The sequence below is a fragment of the Kogia breviceps genome, chromosome 2, assembly GCF_026419965.1.
Source record: "Kogia breviceps isolate mKogBre1 chromosome 2, mKogBre1 haplotype 1, whole genome shotgun sequence".
NCBI lineage: Eukaryota > Metazoa > Chordata > Mammalia > Artiodactyla > Physeteridae > Kogia > Kogia breviceps.
Genome location: NC_081311.1, coordinates 157443141 through 157462711, shown reverse-complemented (window position 1 = coordinate 157462711; position 19571 = coordinate 157443141). Strand labels below are relative to the sequence as shown.

At 39.7% G+C, this 19571-nt stretch overlaps 2 protein-coding genes across 2 annotated transcripts in view; both read right to left on the bottom strand.

Moving 5' to 3' along the window:
* ANKAR (ankyrin and armadillo repeat containing) overlaps positions 1-17716 on the bottom strand; it is a 79010-nt gene extending 61294 nt beyond the window's left edge. The window contains exons 1-5 of the mRNA XM_067026446.1: positions 17628-17716; positions 11200-11835; positions 4690-5127; positions 2997-3160; positions 2043-2146 (exon numbers count right to left, since the gene is read on the bottom strand). Of these exons, the coding sequence (XP_066882547.1) occupies positions 2043-2146; positions 2997-3160; positions 4690-5127; positions 11200-11800 (1307 nt within the window). The 5' untranslated portion in view covers positions 11801-11835; positions 17628-17716. The remainder of the gene's footprint in view (positions 1-2042; positions 2147-2996; positions 3161-4689; positions 5128-11199; positions 11836-17627) is intronic.
* Positions 11996-19568, bottom strand: ASNSD1 (asparagine synthetase domain containing 1). The gene is made up of 3 exons (XM_059055269.2): positions 18105-19568; positions 17628-17809; positions 11996-15909 (listed from the first exon to the last, which is right to left on the bottom strand). The coding sequence occupies exons 1-3, from the start codon at positions 19566-19568 to the stop codon at positions 15624-15626; spliced, it is 1932 nt and encodes a 643-aa protein (XP_058911252.1). The 3' UTR covers positions 11996-15623.
* Between the last annotated feature and the right edge of the window lie 3 nt (positions 19569-19571).

Below are 19571 nucleotides of genomic sequence, written 5' to 3'. Positions count from 1 at the left end.
AGAAAGAAACAACTGTAAGCAAAATGACTGCAAGAGCTGGTTTTGCACCAAATTGTTAGGGGCTCAAGGCAGCACTTGTTTGAAACCAATAAAACTGGGAAAGAAATTATCTTTGTCATTGAATTGGCTTCAACACATCTCACATTTGATGCGTGCTATCTACCAGACACCAGGAGGAGTCAGCCCAGGGGTGATGCCAGCTCTGTAACCAGGAGCAGCAGTGTCAGAGACAACAGTGACATCAGTATCGAGTTGCCTTCTTGGGGCTGTTGGGCTCTGGGGTTCCAGCAGTGGATCATTACAGGGAGACCAAGCAGGAAAGGAGACTGAAAATATGTCACAGTAGCTGAGAGTGCTGACCCATGGGCATACAAGATTTCTAGAAATAATTCTGTGGGGGTAGATTTTATAGGGAACTGAAGGTTCACTGGTAATTGGCTCAGGAGCCAGGAAAATACTACTCCTCCTCTTGTGGTTTTCACTTGTACTCCATGCTGGCTGGGTCTAGGAAACAAGCTTATGCTGGTTTTGAAAGTCTGAACATTCAAATCCGTCCGTCTACAATTTGCCAACACTGATCACCAAATGCCGTGCATTCGTCAGAAACTAGAGAAACAATTCCACCATGAGATCCCACTGCAGTGATATGACTGGATCCCTTACGGTGCAATGGCAGGGTGCTTACACCAACCATACTCCTTCACCCACAACAACCTCTCATCCAGCATAGTCTTCATTCCAGCTCTTTCCCTGCATTTCCAGGATCATTCATGTCCCGCTAGACACTAGAACCTGGGAGAATAAACCTTTGTTTAGAAGAGACTCCAGCTTGGCAAGAATCGTACACGGAGTACGTCTACAGGTGCTAGGTCCCTCAGAGATTCCTCCTCCAGGGAGATGCACACCAACTGTCCATTCCAGAGGAGTGAGATATACTTCTTAGTTCCCTTCAAAATCATGGAGGCCGTTAGCCACATGGTCTTTGACTTTAGCTCTAGTACCTTGTGTGCATCCAGGCAGTATTCAGTGGAAAGATCCACCTTTCATCTTTTATCTGCTTCTCCTTCTACCTTATTCCTCTTATTTTCCTCATTGCCATGCATCTTGAAAGAAATTTATAAACTTTGTCTTTACTTCTTCACATCCCATGAACTCTCCCCGACTTTATCCTTCAACTTATTACACATAGCCTTCTACAACCACATCTTCTCTTATCAAGTCATTGTCAAATTTAGAGGGCTTTCTTCAGTCTTAAATCAACTTGGCCTTTTTCTCTCTTGAGTTTGATGCTTTTTATTACCATATTTTAAAACTTCTCCCCATTTGGCTTCCATGCTATCATACTTTCTCATTTCTCCTCTACCTCTATCATTCCTTCTCAGTCTCTTTTGCTCTCTCCTCTGCTAGTTCCCACCCTCCTTAAAGGTTTCTATTCTCCAGAGTTCCTGACATGGCCCTAGCCTCTCAACTACTTCCATGACTTTAAGAAAAACAAAACAAACTCCAATATGCTTTAAAATCTCAAGTCTCTAACCTCCAACTCAAAGGTTTCCTCTGCATTCTATTTCCCTTATTTACAAATTTCAGTTTCCAAGCTGTGAAAATCCAAGAACATACATAAAAGAGCCTAAAAATACTGAGAGAAACACGGTGCTCTAAGAGAACACAGGCTTAACAAGACCCAGAAGAGGAAGAGGATTTAAAATCACATTTCTTACGGAAACAAAGGGGTGTGTGCTGAGTCCATTGCTTTTCAGTGGGCCCATAGGATTTGACCCCCACCTCCATTCCCATTTAACCACTGTGTTCATTGTAAGAACAAATTACAATGTCTAAGGATTATTACACAGAATGCATCAAGGTGTATGAAGTAATAAATATAACATTTAATACTTTGTAGAGTTCGTAGTCATTCACAGGGGTTATTATTGTTCTAGGATCTCCATCCTGAGGTTTTAAGTTAGCCTTTGCATTTTGACACTTTCCTGTTTTCTGCTTTCAACAAGTTGTGTTACTATGAATAATTACTAAAAGTTCCTTACCTTTTTCCATTTAATTTCATGATTGGTATTGAGTAATGTTCTTTGTATCCTGAATCTTCTGCAAATGTATTAGCAGCACAATCCCGTATTTTTTCTAAATTGTTCTAAAATACAAGTTATGTTACTAAAAAAAATCTTTAAACAAATCTAAACAATTGTAAGACTTATTTTAGATGAAATTTTATACCTGTAAAGGACAAATTTTTAATAAAAAATCCCAAGTGACCCTGGTAATAACTGAATGTATCCAATCCCTAATTTGGATTAGAGAGGAATTTTTTTTTTTTTTTTTTTTGCGGTATGCGGGCCTCTCACTGTTGTGGCCTCTCCCGTTGTGGAGCACAGGCTCCGGACGCACAGGCCTAGCGGCCATGGCTCACGGGCTTAGTTGCTCCGCGGCATGTGGGATCCTCCCGGACCAGGGCACGAACCCGTGTCTCCTGCATCGGCAGGCGGACTCTCAACCACTGCGTCACCAGGGAAGCCCAGGAAAATTTTTTAAAAAGAATATGGAGAAGGTAGAACAGTGACAATTGAAATATATCATGTTTTCCAGATGAATTTTGTTCTCAAACTCTAGAGGATCTCTGTTCTAATACTAATCTTTGAGAAAAATGGAAGACTATGTAGTTAATGTTCAGGGATTTCTACCGTATTCTTCGATTAACTATTCTAGGGCAAATGTGGTCCATTAGAAGTCTGTAAATTCTGCAAGGATGATAGTTGCGCCTAGCTTATTTATCATTTTATCTCTGACATTTAACACAAGACCTTAGATATACTTGCACTTAATTCATATATGTTATGTAATGTTTGAAGAAATTAGTGAGTTGTGAAGATAATCATTTGGAGAGCTGCCCAGTGCTTATACCAACAGAGACTCTTTCTGGTTGGAGAATACGATAAAAGAGTTGTGAAATGACAAACCATTTCAGGAACAATAATAATTTAAACCTTAAAATCTTCCAAAGCATTCTCAATTGAAGGAGTGCTGATATCAAATTCAATTCCTCCATGAACATGAAAATACTGATCCTCTTTGTAGTGAAAATTCTGGCATTTAAAATCTCGTCCATATATAAATGGAGGCAATTCTCGCTCTGTCTTGACCTTGTCATCTCCAAAAATGAAAACAAATTTTTGTTTAAAAATTGAATAACAGCATATAGGCAATCATATTTTTGAGGTCTAAATTCTCTTTCTCATAAAGTGAAAAAATTCTATGTGAAATGGAAATCTTGGCAATTAGTCTATTTATTCATGCTCTTAATGTATATTTTAAATATTAAAATATATTTATATCATACATTTTGGGTTTTTTTGTAGTTTCATTGTACAGACTTTTCAAAAGAATAATCAAAACATTAGTTTACTTATTGATTACTATGTATGAGCTCAAGACTAATATTTTACCTCTAATTATCAGAAAAGATATGAAACTCTGTGCCGTGGAGAATCTTTAGTTAAATAAACAAGTTACCTGAGCTAGTTAAGGAAAAGAGAGACACTATAAAGAAAAAGGTGGGTATCTCTCACATGACAAAAATAATCAGCCCATTTTTCTGGAAAGTAATGAAGCTACACATATAAAATTTTGAAAAATAATTTTCTAAAATCCTGGCAAGGATTAGGTTTATTCAATATTTTGACTTGTTAGCAGAATATAGTTTCATCAATATAAGGTACATAATATATTTTGAGAAATGCAAAAGGTCTAGAAAAGTACAAAGAAAAACATAACACCTTAATCTCACCACCTGGAAATTAATATTTAGTCGTATTTGTTTCCAATAATTTAAATAGTAAGACATTACAGATATAGCTAACATCCTCTTTAAGCATATTAGTTCCATACACATGACATTCTCCCCACCCCCATCCTGGACAAGCGCTGTCACATGAGTCCATTTTTAAATAGTTTACAGATATGGATTATAATCTTCACTATCATAATTCTCATGATACAAATTTTCACTAAATGACTTGCAAAATTTCTACTGAAAATTTGCCATCTGAATAGAAAGCCCACTATAATAAGCCTACAAGTTTGAGCACCAGTGAAAATACACAAATTGTGTGCTAATCTGGGTGGGAAGAATAGTCTGCTCTGCATTCCTGTCAAATTCCATGTAAACATGGTCCTATTTTAGCTCTCTATTCTCTTACATTTGTCTATTTCTTTGTTATAATACCAATATATTACTGAAGTTTTTAATGTTTTCATCTTTTTTTCAGAAATGTAAGACCATTCATGATCTTTTACTGCTCCATAATAATCTCAGAATCAATTTCTAAACTTTCATGAAAAACACAATAGGGATGTTGAGTAGAAGTGCACTGAACTTATAATTTGAATGAGATATAATATAGTGTTGTCCCATCATGAACACAGCATATTTCCCTATGTTCTCAGAACTCATTTTAAGTCTTTCAACAGTCCTTATAATTGATATAAATATATACCATGTACTGTGTGAATATACCAAGTATTTTTAATTACTTTGGAGACATTACATTTTGCTTTTAATTTTTAACAGGCTACAGCTTGGTTACATGCTTGGACCCACATACTAGAAACAAAATTGAATTTACATATAAGTTCAATATATATCTACATTTTGTATATAATTTTTGGTGATACTCTTACCTGAAAAAGGCTGAAGCAGACTACGTAAATATGGAACTTTCATCTTCTTTTTTAAACTCAGCAGAAATGGAGTCAGAAAACATATTAACTTTAGGTATCCTATCCCTTTCCTGATTTCTGTTTTCTTCTCAAAGTGTTTTTGAATAATCTTTTTTTGGAGATACAACCTTTGCTGTAATCTCTGATAGGTACAAATGTCAAGATAATCCTGATTATATTTTACAGCATTAGTAAGCCAATAGGCTGTTTCAAATATGAAAACATTTTCACACTGTTGAACTTGTGTGGTACTGAATGTCAACTTTAGTAGAATATTTTCAGCATATTTCATAAATACAGCTTTTTCTTCAGGACTATTGGGATTATATGTTGGATCTTCATTCATGTCTTCATCATAGATGCCATCAAAGTCTGGATCCTTTGTAATATCTATCAAGCCTTCACATTAAAAAAGAAAGATTTTAGATTGTGAAAGTTTCTTACTTGGTTTCTGGATAAACAGAGTAGATTGAAGACAGGGTTTCATCTTGAAATTCTACCAAAATGACAGCAAAGGGATAATGAAATGCCAGTAAAATTGTCAAAGAATAAAAGCAGACAGATACATGGTAAGCAGAGTAAAGAAAGATGGAAGCTTGCGGAATTAAAAAGAATTGATTTTCATTCTCTTTGGAGAAATACAACACCATGGAAACATAACATAAGTCCCATCTTTAATCAAAGAAAATATGGAAGAACAACAAGAAATGTGATCTTCCTTTAAGCAGAGAATCAGCTTCTTACTTGGGCATAAGGTATATTTGCTTTTTCAGGTCCTATATTACATATTTCTTCTTTTTGATGATAACAGAAGCTAAACATATACAATAAATAACTTTCCTACCAACTAATCATGATGAAACAAGAACTGAAACCTGATTTTACTCTATATTATGAATGACAATTTCTATATTACATTTTCTTCCCATTTATGATGAAATTGTTGTTTCTTGTTGTCAAATTGTCCTTTTTAAGATATTTACAACCTTAATCAAAGCTTGAGAAAATGGCTTAGAACCGTAAAATAAGACTTCGTAGAAAATGTGGAGTTTGTTTGTAACATATGTGCCTTAAAGTGTAAATAATTCATCAATGTGCCTCCCCCCCTTTCTTTTTCCTTTTTTCTTCCTCAAATCTACATATTAAAAAAGTAAGAATTATCTTGGATTTTTAAGATGGCCACTATGAGTCATCTCCCTTTCGCAAAATAGTAAGATAAATTATTGAGATTAAAAAGAAATTAAGTGTTTCTGACAGTTAAAATAGATTTAAATACAAGCTAGAGCACTGTTGATTCCTCTAAAACTTTGTGGCTTGAGTGGATGGGAGCCAAAATGCAGCAAGTCAGTTCTCACCCCAGAAGGGCAGAAGGGCTGAAAAACTGGAAGGGAATGAGGAGCTCCACAGACCATTCCCCTCCTCTGGCTCCAGACTCACTGCCCCCTCCAAGCAGGATATAGGAGGAAACAGACCAATCAAAGAGAAGAGACCTACAAATACGGCATTTGGGGAAAGTCTCCCCAGTGAAACAACAAGGTCTCCTCCTAATCACTCTACAGTGTGGTGTACTAGTCAGCAAGCGGGCTCCTGCCTCACCCCTCAACCAGGATGGAACAAACAGCAAGGATCACCAGACTGGTGAGGAAGGCCTCTCGGGTGAAAGGCCGAGACTGGCAGGGGCAGGGAGGTGCAGTAGGGGCGGACGGAGGATGGAGAATGGGAGGATGGATTTTGAAGAGCAGTAAAGTGCCTAGAGAAAATAATCTACCGGCTCAGGTGGGAGTAGGAGGGTGAAAGTGTGGAGAGAGACATCTCTAAGGAGAAAATGGAACTGCTGCACCACTTGATATTTCACTTCACTGAGAGGAGCTCGATATTTCTGTTCAAAACTTGGGGGTTGAATTGACATGTACAATGGAAAACTAAGCGAATTTCTTAAAGAATGCACAATTGTTCATGTCACAAAAAAATTAAGTTATTAATGAAAGGAAATGTGATCATAGCATGGTATGCAAATCAACTGGGAAGATATGTACAAAGTCATTATGTAGTAAAAAAATGAGAGAGGACTTAACTAAAAATTGGATATAACTAAATTTGGAAGGGGGGGAGGGGAGAAATACAAGATTCATTCGTTTTAACCTCTATGCTAATTTCTTTTACCATTCTCTCCTGCCCTGGTTTTACTCCAGATTCTTTCGCCATGCCTAATACATATCTTTACTTGAATGTCCTAGGGGCACTCCCGAACAAAATTCACCTTTCCTCTCCCCCAAATCTGCTTTTCTTTCATTCCCTATCACAGTTAAAAGCACTATTTATCAGTTCCTCAAACTAAAAACCCGAGAGTTTCCTTCAATTCCTTTTCTCTTACACTGTTAACCATTTAATTTCTACATGTATTGAAATTTACTACATGCCAAGCACTGTAGATATGATGAGAATTTAAAGGCAAAAAAGGCATACTTTTCTGTATTCTCAAGCTCTCAAGCACAGAAAATCTATTAAGGAAGACAGAAATGAAACCAATAATTTCAATACAAAATGGTACAATGTGTACAGAATAGAGGAGGCTGTGTCTGAATCAGGTCTCGAAAAATGAGTAGCAATAACCTGGGGAAGAATGCAGAAGAGTGGGGTAAGAGAGAAGGCATTCCAGGTAAAGGACAAGGAATGAGCAGAGGCATAAAAAAAGTAACCATTTCAGTTTACCAGCTTTTGCTTTTAAATAAGGTCATCAGATCAAGAGACCTGCCCTAATGAGTATCCCTTCTCAGCAAACTGGATACTATGACCAGATTTTTGGAGTGCTCTATTTTCCACTGCTGTTGCTACCCTACCATTTTTTAAAGGTGGTGTTTGCCGGTGGTTTTATACAGTGCCAAGGTATTAAAGAGGTGAAGTTTAACTTGGCCTCAGTGACTCCCAGCAGTCTTCCCTCCCCAAAAAATAGTTGGCGTCCCGCAGAGTTCCTCGGAAATTCACTGTAGCACAGTGTTTAAGGCAATCACATGGTCAGTTGCAAGGTTTGAACCCAGTCTGGAAGTCAAGAGAGGAGGTGCTGTTTCCCCAAACGTGAAAGATGAAATAGCAAGTCTCGCCACTATCTTGCCATCATACAGCGGCAACTACAAGGACTAAGCTGAGAGCACAGGGTTAGAGCCAAATTTCCATGAGTCACACTCTGTATCAGACACCTTTTGTTCCCTACGTCACTTCCTCCCAGACAGTATTTTTCACTCTAGCTGTCATTGCATGGACCAGCTCCACAGAGATGTAACCTGACTGCACCACATGGCCCTTACTTTTGCCCTGGGGTTTCTCTGCCACTGCTGTGTTGGACTCCCGACGGAACCCACTCCACCATTCTGACGGATGAACAAATCTGCGTGAGGGAGTTAACTCTCATGGAACCTTTGACTAATGAAGGAGATAAATCAGGGAAAACATGCTCTCCTCTTCCATCCTTCGGGCTGACAATCCTGAAGCGTATTCTATGTGACTCCCCAGAGAGTCCCAGCAAAACCGTCCCTAATTATTCAAGTGATGCAAGCTCAACAGCATTATCCTTGGGTTGATGACTCCTCTTTTTCTATTCGCTTTTCCTGTCCCTCACTCCTGTTCCCTGGAGTCATTTCACATAAACTACTCCGACTTAAGCCCTCATTTCAGGCCCTAATTTGGGGGGTAACCTAGGCTAATACACTTTGCACTTGTATGTTGGTGTCTGACCCTGTATATCCTTAAGCATGCAGCATAAAAGCCCCACCTTCTAAGAGTCCAGGTCCCTTTCCCGGAATCTGATGCTTGGCCCTGCAGGATTTCACAGTGATGCTCCAGATGTGGTACATGATGGGGAACCTGTACCTATTCCTGCTGCTGCCTCTGGGAGTTTCCCCCTGAAAACTCTGTTCCAGCACACCTTGAGCATGTGCTGCTTAGTCATTTACAATTGTTTGCACTATACCTTTGTTACAGTGCCTGAAGCACATTGATGCTGCTGGTTCTTCAGCAGACTCCTGAAGTGTGAGGGAGGGAGAAAAAAATATCTACCGCCATATGATGCTCTTCTTTGATTGTCCGGCAGCCAATATTACAAAGCGCTTTAGTGTAACATACACAGCACTTTTCCCAAGGCACATGGTGGTAGAGTGACTGGCTCTGAAAGGTTTCCAGCCTCATTCATGTTCAGTGAAAAAGGGATTATAGACAGAGAGAGCAGCCAGAAGGCAGTTGCAGTATGTAAGGCTAGAGAAAAGAGTGTTCTGTATCAGGATGTTGTAGTTGAGATGAAGCAAAGTGGATGATTTTGAGATATTTTAGTGGTAGATTCATAATAGTCAAGACATAAATTCCCATCCAGAAAAGGAGAATTAAGACGAAATGTCTGGGACTGATATTTAGTTACATATCAATATGGCCACATTGTTAAAATATTGAAATCTTCCATATTGTGTGGTAAATTAAATTGCTATAGCCCTGAGCTCTGTGAATGCCTCCCTTCCCTGGGACAGCCTAGAAAGCTCCATGATCCAGCAAAGGGTACAAATGACAAGGAGGAGGTCTCTGAGATCCTGTTCCAGCACTACTGCTGATGTCTGTTCTGACTGGTCAGTGCTCATGCTGTGCTGGTGGTTAATTATTTTGAATATCACCCCTGAAAACGTAAGCCATGGAAGACAGACAACTTTAGTCTCTGGGTGCTCCCCAACTCCACCTACAGCTTGATTAGAATGTTTCTATGTGTCTCTGATCTCAACCAGGAGCACCACTGTGAGGCACCACTCATACAGGGTGGCCTCAGATATGATAGACAGCTAGATTCAATAGACCAGATGTTGGGCCACAAAGTTGCTTGATATAACTGATTTTATCATCAACTAAGTAGGAGCCCTTTGTCCGTAGATACAAAACAGGACACGTGCTCCCTCCTGTCCTGGCCATCTCTCTTACTATTGATGCTCTCACTGGATGATCCAAAGGCTCTCGTGACTTTAACATATGAATGACTGAGTCCTCAACGTGCACCTCTAACCCTGATTACTCTCCAGAATTTGACTTGTATAATGGAGTTTCCACCCAGATATCTGGATCTAAAAAGGGCTCACTGTTTCTTTACCAATCTGTCAGCTCTGCCTTTTGCTTTGCTTGACACATGCCAGATTGGAATGATGGTTCGTTAGTCCCACCTCCTTTCTGATGAGAGTCTCAAAGTAATCTTTGTAAAAAGGGAAGAAAAGCAAACCCAATTTTTGTCAGGATTGTCAAAGCTCTAATGTTGTTAAAACCCACCATCCAATTGTGCTGATCCTTGACCTCCATGGAGCTCAGATCTTCACAAAGATCCTGGCATCATCTCAATCAAGAAGGGCAAATGGTGTAGCTTAGTTTATAGACACATCTTGGCCAATGCAAGTAGGCAGAAACATTATCTGGCTTGTGCCATATTCCCTACTGTCTTCCAGTGAGTAGTGAATATAGATTACTAGACAACTTCCAGGATAGAAGAGTCATCAACTACTCTATCATCTTTGATGTCAAAATGACACCTTAATTTAGATACACTTTATTTATGTGAGCTCAACTAGCCTTGGAGGACCTAAACTACCAGAAATGATAGCACTTCTGGTTGAACACTAACAAATGTTTTTAAGACTTTGACCATGCCATATTCTCTTCAACAATGCATCTGCATGTGCCAAAGTATCAGTACCCTTTAAGGGGAACTACCAGACCAGTCAAGGGAATGCAGAAATTAATGGAACTTACTAGACATTACTGGCAGCATTTTGCATTACTTCACCCTAATCACCCCAAGGACCTGAACAACAAGAAGAGATTTTTCGGTTCCAGTTACAGCTATAATCTTTTAGAAACCAGTGATCCTCCAATCGTAGGTACTCTGCACCCATCCAGTGACATTTGTTGATTCCATCAACACCACAGACTAATTCTCACCCAGAGCAGGAGAATTTCTGCCAATACTCAATACTCTTGGAGTCTGCTCTCAACAGAAGTTGATTACCTTGCATAGAAATGAGAGCTATTAGCTATCTAAACTGTCTTTGAGACACAGAGGTACCATCTCCAAGAGATGGTACTGCTTGCTGGTACACACAAAAGCTACAGAGCCTGAAACACATCTGGAAACCCAACCCATAGCAGGTGAGTCAGGCTGCCTTAGTGTCATCAAGCAAATCTTATTTCCAGGCATTTGAACTTCACAGAAGTCTAGCCACAGATACAGTAAATAGCAAATGAACACTTCTGTGGTTCAGGTCCTAACCAAGCTTCAGAAGGTGACATTGAAAAAAATTAATTATTAATTATTGAAAAGATAAGATTCTTTGTAATTCAAAAAAATCTCTTTCAAGAAACATGGCTAAATACATAAAACTGAGTCACAGATAAATTACTTTTAAATTAAAAAAAAGCCTTCTAATAAAAATAAAACAAATTAAATGCTCTTACCTGCTGAACTAAACTCTGCAAAAATATCTCTATTTGTTTGAGGCTTCCCATCTGGATCAATGTCCATGATGGTACGCCACAATTCAGAGAATCTAGCTCGTTTTTCTTTGGGCATATATATTCCATGCCATAGTGCTTTCAACATGTAGTCAATATTGATCAGAATTTGCCCAATTCTGGTATCATAATAAGCTGGAGGTAATTGACAAGAAGAACTCTGATCATAATTAGCTTCTAAACTGATTGAAGGAATTTGATTTAAGCAATAAATTCCAACAGCCAATTCCCTTATGATTTGATGGACTTCTCTGTAGTCTAAGAGGGCAGTAGGGTCTACAGGAGTTAGTAGGATTGCAGTGGAGAAGGCTACATTATTTATTTGACTCATAATTCCATACGGGATGTCTAGTTGAGAGCAGACATCTTCTTTGGCAGACAACCAGCTAACTAGTGCAGTAGTCAGCAACTCTTGAACTTCACTCCGATCATATTTTTCAAAAAAAGCAGAAGCATTTCTCTGTACTGCTAAATTCTCCAGGTAAGTTTCTTCATCTTGAATTTGATCAAATCTAGGTGATCCTTTTTTGGGCAATCTTAACATTTCTAATTAATTCTAGTGTGTCCTTTTTGAAGTTTCTGCAATGAATATAAAGGAAAAGACAAACAATAAAATTTACCATGGTAATGAAACTGAATTTCTCAAGAAATAAATCTGTACCTTTCATCTTTATCACGTTAATTGTTTCATGGTCAACCACTATATTTTTTCAACTAAAAATTCTTTTTCAATTAAAAATTTTCAATTAGAAAAAATTTTTAATGACATACACTATATTTGTTTCAGGTGTACAACATAATTTGATATATGTATATATTTTGAAATGATCACCATAATAAATGTAGTTAACATCCATCACCATACATAGTTACAGAATTTTTTTTCTTGTGATGAGAACTTTCAAGATTTTATTATCAACTATAGTTGCCATGCTATACATCACATCCCCAGGACTTGCTTATAACTGAAGTTTGTACCTTTTGACCCCCTTCACCCATTTTGCCCACCTCACCCCCTGCCTCTGGCAACCACCAATCTGTTCTTTTATCTATGCTTGGGCTTTTCCTTTTTTGTGTGGTTTTCCATAACCACTATTTATTGAGCATCTACTATTTGCCCAGCTCTTTATACACAATATTGATTTCATTTAATTGGCCCCTCTGTATAGTGGTTCTCAAAATCTAGCCTGTGCTGAAATCATCTGCGGCTTGTTATGACAGATTGCTGGATCCTACCCTAGAGTTTCCGATCCAGTTGGTTGGAGTGGAGCCAGAGAGTTTCTGTTTCTGAAAAAGTCAGATGCTGCTCAGCGAGAGAGGCGCTGGGAGCCCCACTTTATAGACGCAGAAACGAGACTAGGAAGGTTACAGGATGGGCCTGAGGTTTCACACCTTCCGAATCAGAACCATCCCAGGTCTGTCCATCCTCAAGTTCAAGACCTATGCCCACTGGACACCGGAAAAGGGAAGGGACAAGGAAAGGGAAGAAACCAACTCTTGAGATGATAGTTTGCTTGTTCAGGAGAGGAGAGCTGCGTCCATGCCGGTCTTTGGAGTATTCCCGGGGCCGAGGACAGTGGTCGTTTTGAATGACTGGTCTCGGGCCCGAAGCCAACGTCAGGAGCCCTGCGTGGGCGAGGGCGAGGGTAGCCGCTGCAGGGAGGACTGGGAGGGGCTCTCCGGAGCCGAGGGCCTGGGAGGCCTGCTCGCCCCGCGCGGCCTCCAGGCTCTCCTGGGAGCCCGGGCCTTTGCTTAAGTCCCGCTGCCCCGGCGCGGGCCGAAGCCGTTGGTACCCGGGGCCTGGGACAGCGGGGCCGCGCCGCGAGGGGGCGCTCCTGTGCTTCCGAGGGCGGGGCCTCCCACCGGTGCCAGGGATGCTCGCGGCGGCTTAGATTCCTCCAAGGCAGGTGCCCCACTCCACCCCCACCCCTCCCCTTTAGAATTCAGTCCGGACTGGGGCTCTGGGAACCGTGAATCTCTGTCATTTCCTACTTTCACTATTTGTCTACGAGAAAGCACAGAAACAGAGCGGCGGAGGCGAGGGCCCCAGGCTCTGAAGTAGCCCTATGTTAGAATCCCACCTCCATCAACATTCTTTTACTCAACAAATATGTATGGAACGCTTGTTATGCGCCAGGCGCTGGGGACGCCGGAAAAGGGCAGCTGTAAAACCCCAAGGAGCTTACAGTTACACAGATAATCATACAGCTGCATTTAAACAGTACCATAATGTAAGATGTAATGACAGCACATGAAGGAAAGCTAACCTTCATGGGAAAGGCTGCCCTGAGGAAGTGATGATCTTTTAAGCTGAGCCTGATAGATGAGAAAGAGCTATCCAAGCAGAGAGCTGGAGAAGTAGCTTTCCAGGAATAGGGAATAACAGGTGATGAAGAACTAAGCTGAGGAGAAAGTTGAAATTTTTGAGAAACTGAACGAAACTACAGAGAACTAGAGAGATGTGGGCACAAAAATAGGATGAGGAGGTTGGTGACAGCCAGACTATGCAGGCTGCTGAGTTAAAGATTTTGAACTTTATTCTAAGAGTTTACGCTAGATTGATAGCGGTAGAGGGCAGGTGCAGGCTTGAGTGGTGGTGGTGGCGGTGATGGAGGGCTGTGGATGGGTTTGAGAAATAATGAGATGGCCTACTGGGAACAGATCGAATAGTGGCAGAGTTTAAAAAGAAGGTGGTCATCTAGGTGACACCTAAACTTCTGTCAGGAGCTATGGGGGATCAGGGCAAGATTAAGAGTTCAGTTGTACCTGTGAGAGAACCAAGTAGAGATGTCAGATGTGGCTTAGATATATAGGTCTTAGCTAAAAATGGCAGCTTGGGTTAGATGTATACATTCCGGCAGGCTTAGGGTAAATGAAGCCAGGGGAGTGGCTGAAATCACCACGGGAGAGAACAGATAATTGAGAACCCAGGATGGAGACCTGAGAAATCTAATATGTAAAAGTCAGGTGGAGAGGGTGGAGGCAGGAAAGAATACAAAAAGCAAGCAGTCAGGAGAGCAGGAGGAAAGCCAAGATTGGTCATAGAAGCCAAGAGAAGAGAATGGCCAACTTCACTGGATACTGCTCTAGGTCAAGGGAGATGAGAACTGAAGCTTTTCCCTGAATTTAGCAACAGGGAGGGTCCTGGTCACTGTTTGAAGGCAGAATTTCTCTTATTCCAACCATGTCACTATCTTAGCTGCTGTGAAGGTAGTGAATATTAATAAATTTGTGATTGCTCTCCCAGATCGAGACGTCAAAAAATCACTGCCTTCTTTAAGAGAGCTGCATGTTTGCACTTATGAAGTATGAGCAATGTATGTAAATTCCTAAAATTGCTTTCCCACTATAATTAAAAGAATCAAAGTATGTCCAGATCCAGAAAGGGTGTCAGCCCTAATTGGGGATAGATCCCAAATGTGATCTTGCGTTACGGTGGTCACAACTGATGAATACTGTGGGTGGATGTCAGGTTGGAGTGAAGGTGAGTGACAAGGTGGAAAGGATGAGTGTGGGTGGGAGGCGAGAGAAGGTATATACAGGAAGACTTAGGACCAGGGATGTGCATTTTAAATTGGTACAGACTAGAACGTTTTAAATGATTATACAAAGGATACTATACAGAAGAGGCTGAAGATACTAGAGAGATGAGTGTAAGGTTCCTGAAAGGCAGGAAGGGTTGGGATACAAAGAAGAGGTGGAGGCACAGCCTTTTTGATGGATGGATGCATATATTTCTTTCTAAAGCCAAGAAGGAAGAAAAGGATGAGTGCACACAGGTAAGTTAGAACTTTTAGTGTTGGAAAGCTAAGCAATTCTTAGCTAGATGACTTTGATTTTTCTGCGAAAAGCTGAGGTCGTGAGCTGAGAATGGGGAAAAGAGAGGGAGGTTAGAGATCTGTGGGACAGGAGAATATTTAAAATAGTATTCAGAAGTTCTCAGAGCAGGACAGTGCACTACCTAAAGAGATGTACCACCTGTCTCTCAGGAGTGTGAACCTCAAGCAAATTGTTTAGCTTCTCTAAACCTTAGTTCTCTTACCTATTAAATAACAACAGTAACAAATTGATTTATTTCTGGATATAGCTACCATGAAGAGTCAATAAAAGCTGCCTTCTTTTAGTGTTGCTGGTGGGAAATTACCATGTAAGAGTTCAAAACAATGTTAACACCACAGTTTAAAATATCCAGGTTGTTCTTTCAAGTATAATCTCTTTCTCTGGAGTATCAATTTGATTAAATTGGTTGTATTATGCTACAAAGTAAAAATTCACAAAATGAATTTTACAGCCACATTATACAATAATAAAGCAGCAGAGTATTTTTTTAAATTATCATTCAGCAAATGCTGTTACACTGTGAAATATTACGTTTTGATCTCTTTTTCAATAGAAAGGTTTTCTAAGGAAATGACTTGGAGCCTTCCACATTTATCAGATGCTTTTTCATTATTCTTTTCCATTTTTGCAATTCTGGATCCAAATTGCATGGCCCGTTTCGGCAGAAGAGCAGAGGTTGTTAGACCAAGTTCCACTGCTGCGAGACGCAAAATTAGTTTTTCACCAATTCCACGGGATAAAGTCAAGTTTGCCTTTTCCCAAACCGGTAGGGAATTTAGAAAGGAGACAACATTTTCATCCAGGAAAGGAAATCTAAAATAAAAAGTATAACTACTATTAAAGAAAAAAATGAATGACAAGGTAGAGACAAGAAACAACGAAGTCTCAGAGTTCGTGTATTATGATGCTCCAATTCCCACGAAGCTTATTTGGACTCCTTGTTCTTGCATGCTCATACCCTTGTAATAAAACCATCACTTAATAAATTAACCTACTTGAACAAATTTCTTTTTATAATTAAATGAAACATTTTCTTTTATCCTGAATGCTTTCAAAAGTTGTATTCAAGCACTTGTTTACTATCATAAGAAATATGTTATGGGGGCTTCCCTGGTGGCACAGTGGTTAAGAATCCGCCTGTCAATGCTGGGGACATGGATTCGAGCCCTGGTCCCGGAAGATCCCACATGCTACGGAGCAACTAAGCCCATGCACCACAACTACTGAGCCTGTGCTCTAGAGCCTGCGAGCCACAACTACTGAGCCCGCGTGCCACAACTACTGAAGCCTGCGCGCCTAGAGCCTGTGGTCCGCAACAAGAGAAGCCACTGCAATGAGAAGCCCACGCACCGCAACGAAGAGTAGCCCCCGCTGGCCGCAACTAGAGAAAGCCTGCGCGCATGCAGCAACAAAGACCCAACTCAGCCAAAAATAAATAAATAAATAAATAAAATTTATTAAAACAAACAAAAAGAAATATGTTATAGGTAAACACAAACCCCTAAGATTAAAAAAGAATATACACATGATAGTGGCTTGATCTCTGAAACTTTTAGGTAATCTGCAACATATGACTAAACTGTGTTCAAAAAACGTATGACAGAGGAGAATCCAGTACTGGAACCACCATTTAAACCAGTATGGATCTATACAGGCACACCTTGTTTTATTGTGCTTCATAGATACTGCGTTATTTTTTTTTTTTTCTTTTTTACAAATTGAAAGTTTGTGGCAACCCTGCGATGAGCAGTCTACCGGTGGTGCCATTTTCCCAACAGCATTTGCTCATTTCACGTTTCTGTGTTACATTTCGGAAATGCTCGCAATATTTCAAAATTTTCATTATTATATTTGTTATGGTGATATGTGATCAGTGATCTCTGATATTACCTTGTGATTGCTTTTTGTTTTGTATTTTAAAATTAAGGTATATACTTTTTTTTTAGACATTAATGTTGCTGCATACTTAACAGACTCCAGTACAGTGTGAACATAGCTTTTGTATGCACTGGGAAACCAAAAAATTCACATGACTTGCTTTTTTGCAGTGATCTGGAACTGAATCTGCAATATCTCCAGGTATGCCTGCACATACAGAAATGTCTGTAGAGACAAAGTCAGGCTCTGTAACACTGGAGGAGAAAGCTTGGGAGTAGGACTATGCCCTTATTGGGAGGAAAGCAAACATCTGAAACAAAACGAAGCCCCTTAAACACCTTCTCTCAGTATTTCATTACCTCAAGTTTAACAGTCTTTCACTGTGGTCTTAAAAGCAATCATGTAATTGTATCATATTTGAAAATTACTGAAAAGCCATTTCTTGCAGAATGAGTTCTGGAAAAACTGTTCCTCTGGCTCTTCTCCAGCTTTGCTTCTGACCGACTGTGTTTGTAATATAAAGCCAAGATACTGCTGCTACTGTTATTCATTTGAACAAGTCTCCAAAGAAAAAGGAACCTAAAAATCTCTTTTTACAGTCTATTGTCTTTACAAGATTACCCAAAAACCCTCAGATAGATAATAGGAATTACCTTGCTTCTTTTCCATGATCACCAATAACTCTGTCATCACGACCAAGATTTCTAGAAGAAATTCGACCTAGTTCCATCTCGATTTCCTTATTCAGTCCTTCCAGCCCGTGTGTCTGGAAGCGGACACGATGACGAGAATAACCTGCGAGCTGCTCATCTGCACCAATTCCAGTTAGAACTACCTATAAAGGTTTAAAGAAATCCATATAAAAAATGTTATCTACTATAAAGTAAGGAAAATAACTAAGATAAAAGTCAAGCTTAAAAAATGATAACCCCAAAGATAACGTTTTCAGAGAAAAGCCATAAGGCAAAGTCATAAAACAGTAAAATAGGCCCAATTTTTACAAACTCATATATTTTGTGTTGTAGTTTAAATGCAACTGAAATACGCTATATTCTTGCAACTTAAATGCTAAAAGCTTTAAGGGTCAAAGTTAGGTCTCAGAAATCCTGAGGAGAAATACCATGTCATACCTTTGCACTACTCTGATACGGTTTTGCTTCATCTTGGGTCACTAACCAACCAACTCCTCCAGAAGCAAACCAGACTGCACAGCCAATGCTGTCATCCAACACTGTATCCAAGGGCTGAATTAAGTGGGATATTCGAGTTCGTCTTAATCCTTGCAGTTCTTCCAGAGAAACATTAATTTCAACAAAATTCCAAATCCGGGAAGGGTTGGCAGCTTGTAGTTCCTTTAGCCCTGCTCTTCCTGTGATTCGATCTGGTACGTTGAATTGTTCACCAGGATTAGCAGCAGCAGCAGCAGTGACATTTTTAGAGGATTCTTCAGAGCGTTTTTCACAATTATTTTTCTCTTTTCTCCTTTTTTTGTTAAAACCAGCTGGTACAGTCTTTTCTTTAGTCATGAAAGCCACATTAAGAAGATCAATTGGTTCATCTAAAGGAATATGACGGTCAGCAAGTGCTGCGATAACCATGGAATCAATTCCCCCAGAAAATAGGATTGCAACATTTGCTTTCCTATTACTAGTATTCAAAACTTCACTTTGTGTCAGTTTTTCATCCCTAGGTAAACACAAGACACGTCTCTTGACTGCGATACTCAGGACATCAATGAACTGCTGAACTACTTTCTTCATGTGTCCATCAGTAAGAAAGACCTGAAGGGTCTCTCTTGACGGTGGGATGCTGGAAATGCTACTGCAATGGATCTCAAATGTGGCTTGTGGCAAAATCATATTTAAAGGGACAACAGGTACTTTAAGATACAGTTTGGCTTCATTTGCTGCCACTGATACAAATGCTGGCAAATCTGCTGAAATTTGAGTTAGGCTATTAACACATTCTTTGATAACATCCTCCCTAGAGTTATATTTCCAAGGATACAATTTTAAAACAACAGATTTGGAAATGGAAGTAGACTTTAGATCAATTCTGAAAATTCCAGATGCTGGAACTTCTTGCCACTGATTGGCCACTCCAGATGTTTGGGCACCAATTGAAGAGAGGCAGAAACTCTTGCCCAAACTACTAAAATGCCAAAGCAAGCTACGACGACCAAAAAAATCCCTACCAAACCACAAAGAATGACTAGATGCTTGATAATATATAAAAGACCAAGGACCCTGGACTTTTGAGAAGAGTGACAAAATATCAGATTCATTCTTACAAGAGGAAAGATAATTAAACATTATTTGGGTATCATTCTCTTCAGCTTCAACCTTTATTCCACTGAAGACTTCTCCATTCCACAGGAATACATTGCCTCTTTCATCTTCAACAGGCTGGGCAGTCAACACACCTCTTAAGTGAAGGACATGACCAGAAAATAAACACTGGTAGTTAATATTAGACTTTAACAACTGTTTACTACTATTGGGTCCCCGCCGTTTAAGATTACACAGTAAATCCTCTTTCAAATCTTTGTTGAAATGCTCAACAGAAAAGCTTACTGCACAACAAATGCCACACATTGC

Excerpts from the sequence above, each read along its gene's own strand:
- ASNSD1 (XM_059055269.2), bottom strand. The coding sequence starts at position 19,568 with ATGTGTGGCATTTGTTGTGCAGTAAGCTTTTCTGTTGAGCATTTCAAC. Across the intron at positions 17,810-18,104 it reads CGTATCAGAGTAGTGCAAAG|GTAGTTCTAACTGGAATTGG; the intron begins GTATGACATGGT and ends AAACCTTTATAG. Across the intron at positions 15,910-17,627 it reads GATCATGGAAAAGAAGCAAG|ATTTCCTTTCCTGGATGAAA; the intron begins GTAATTCCTATT and ends TTTTTATTTTAG.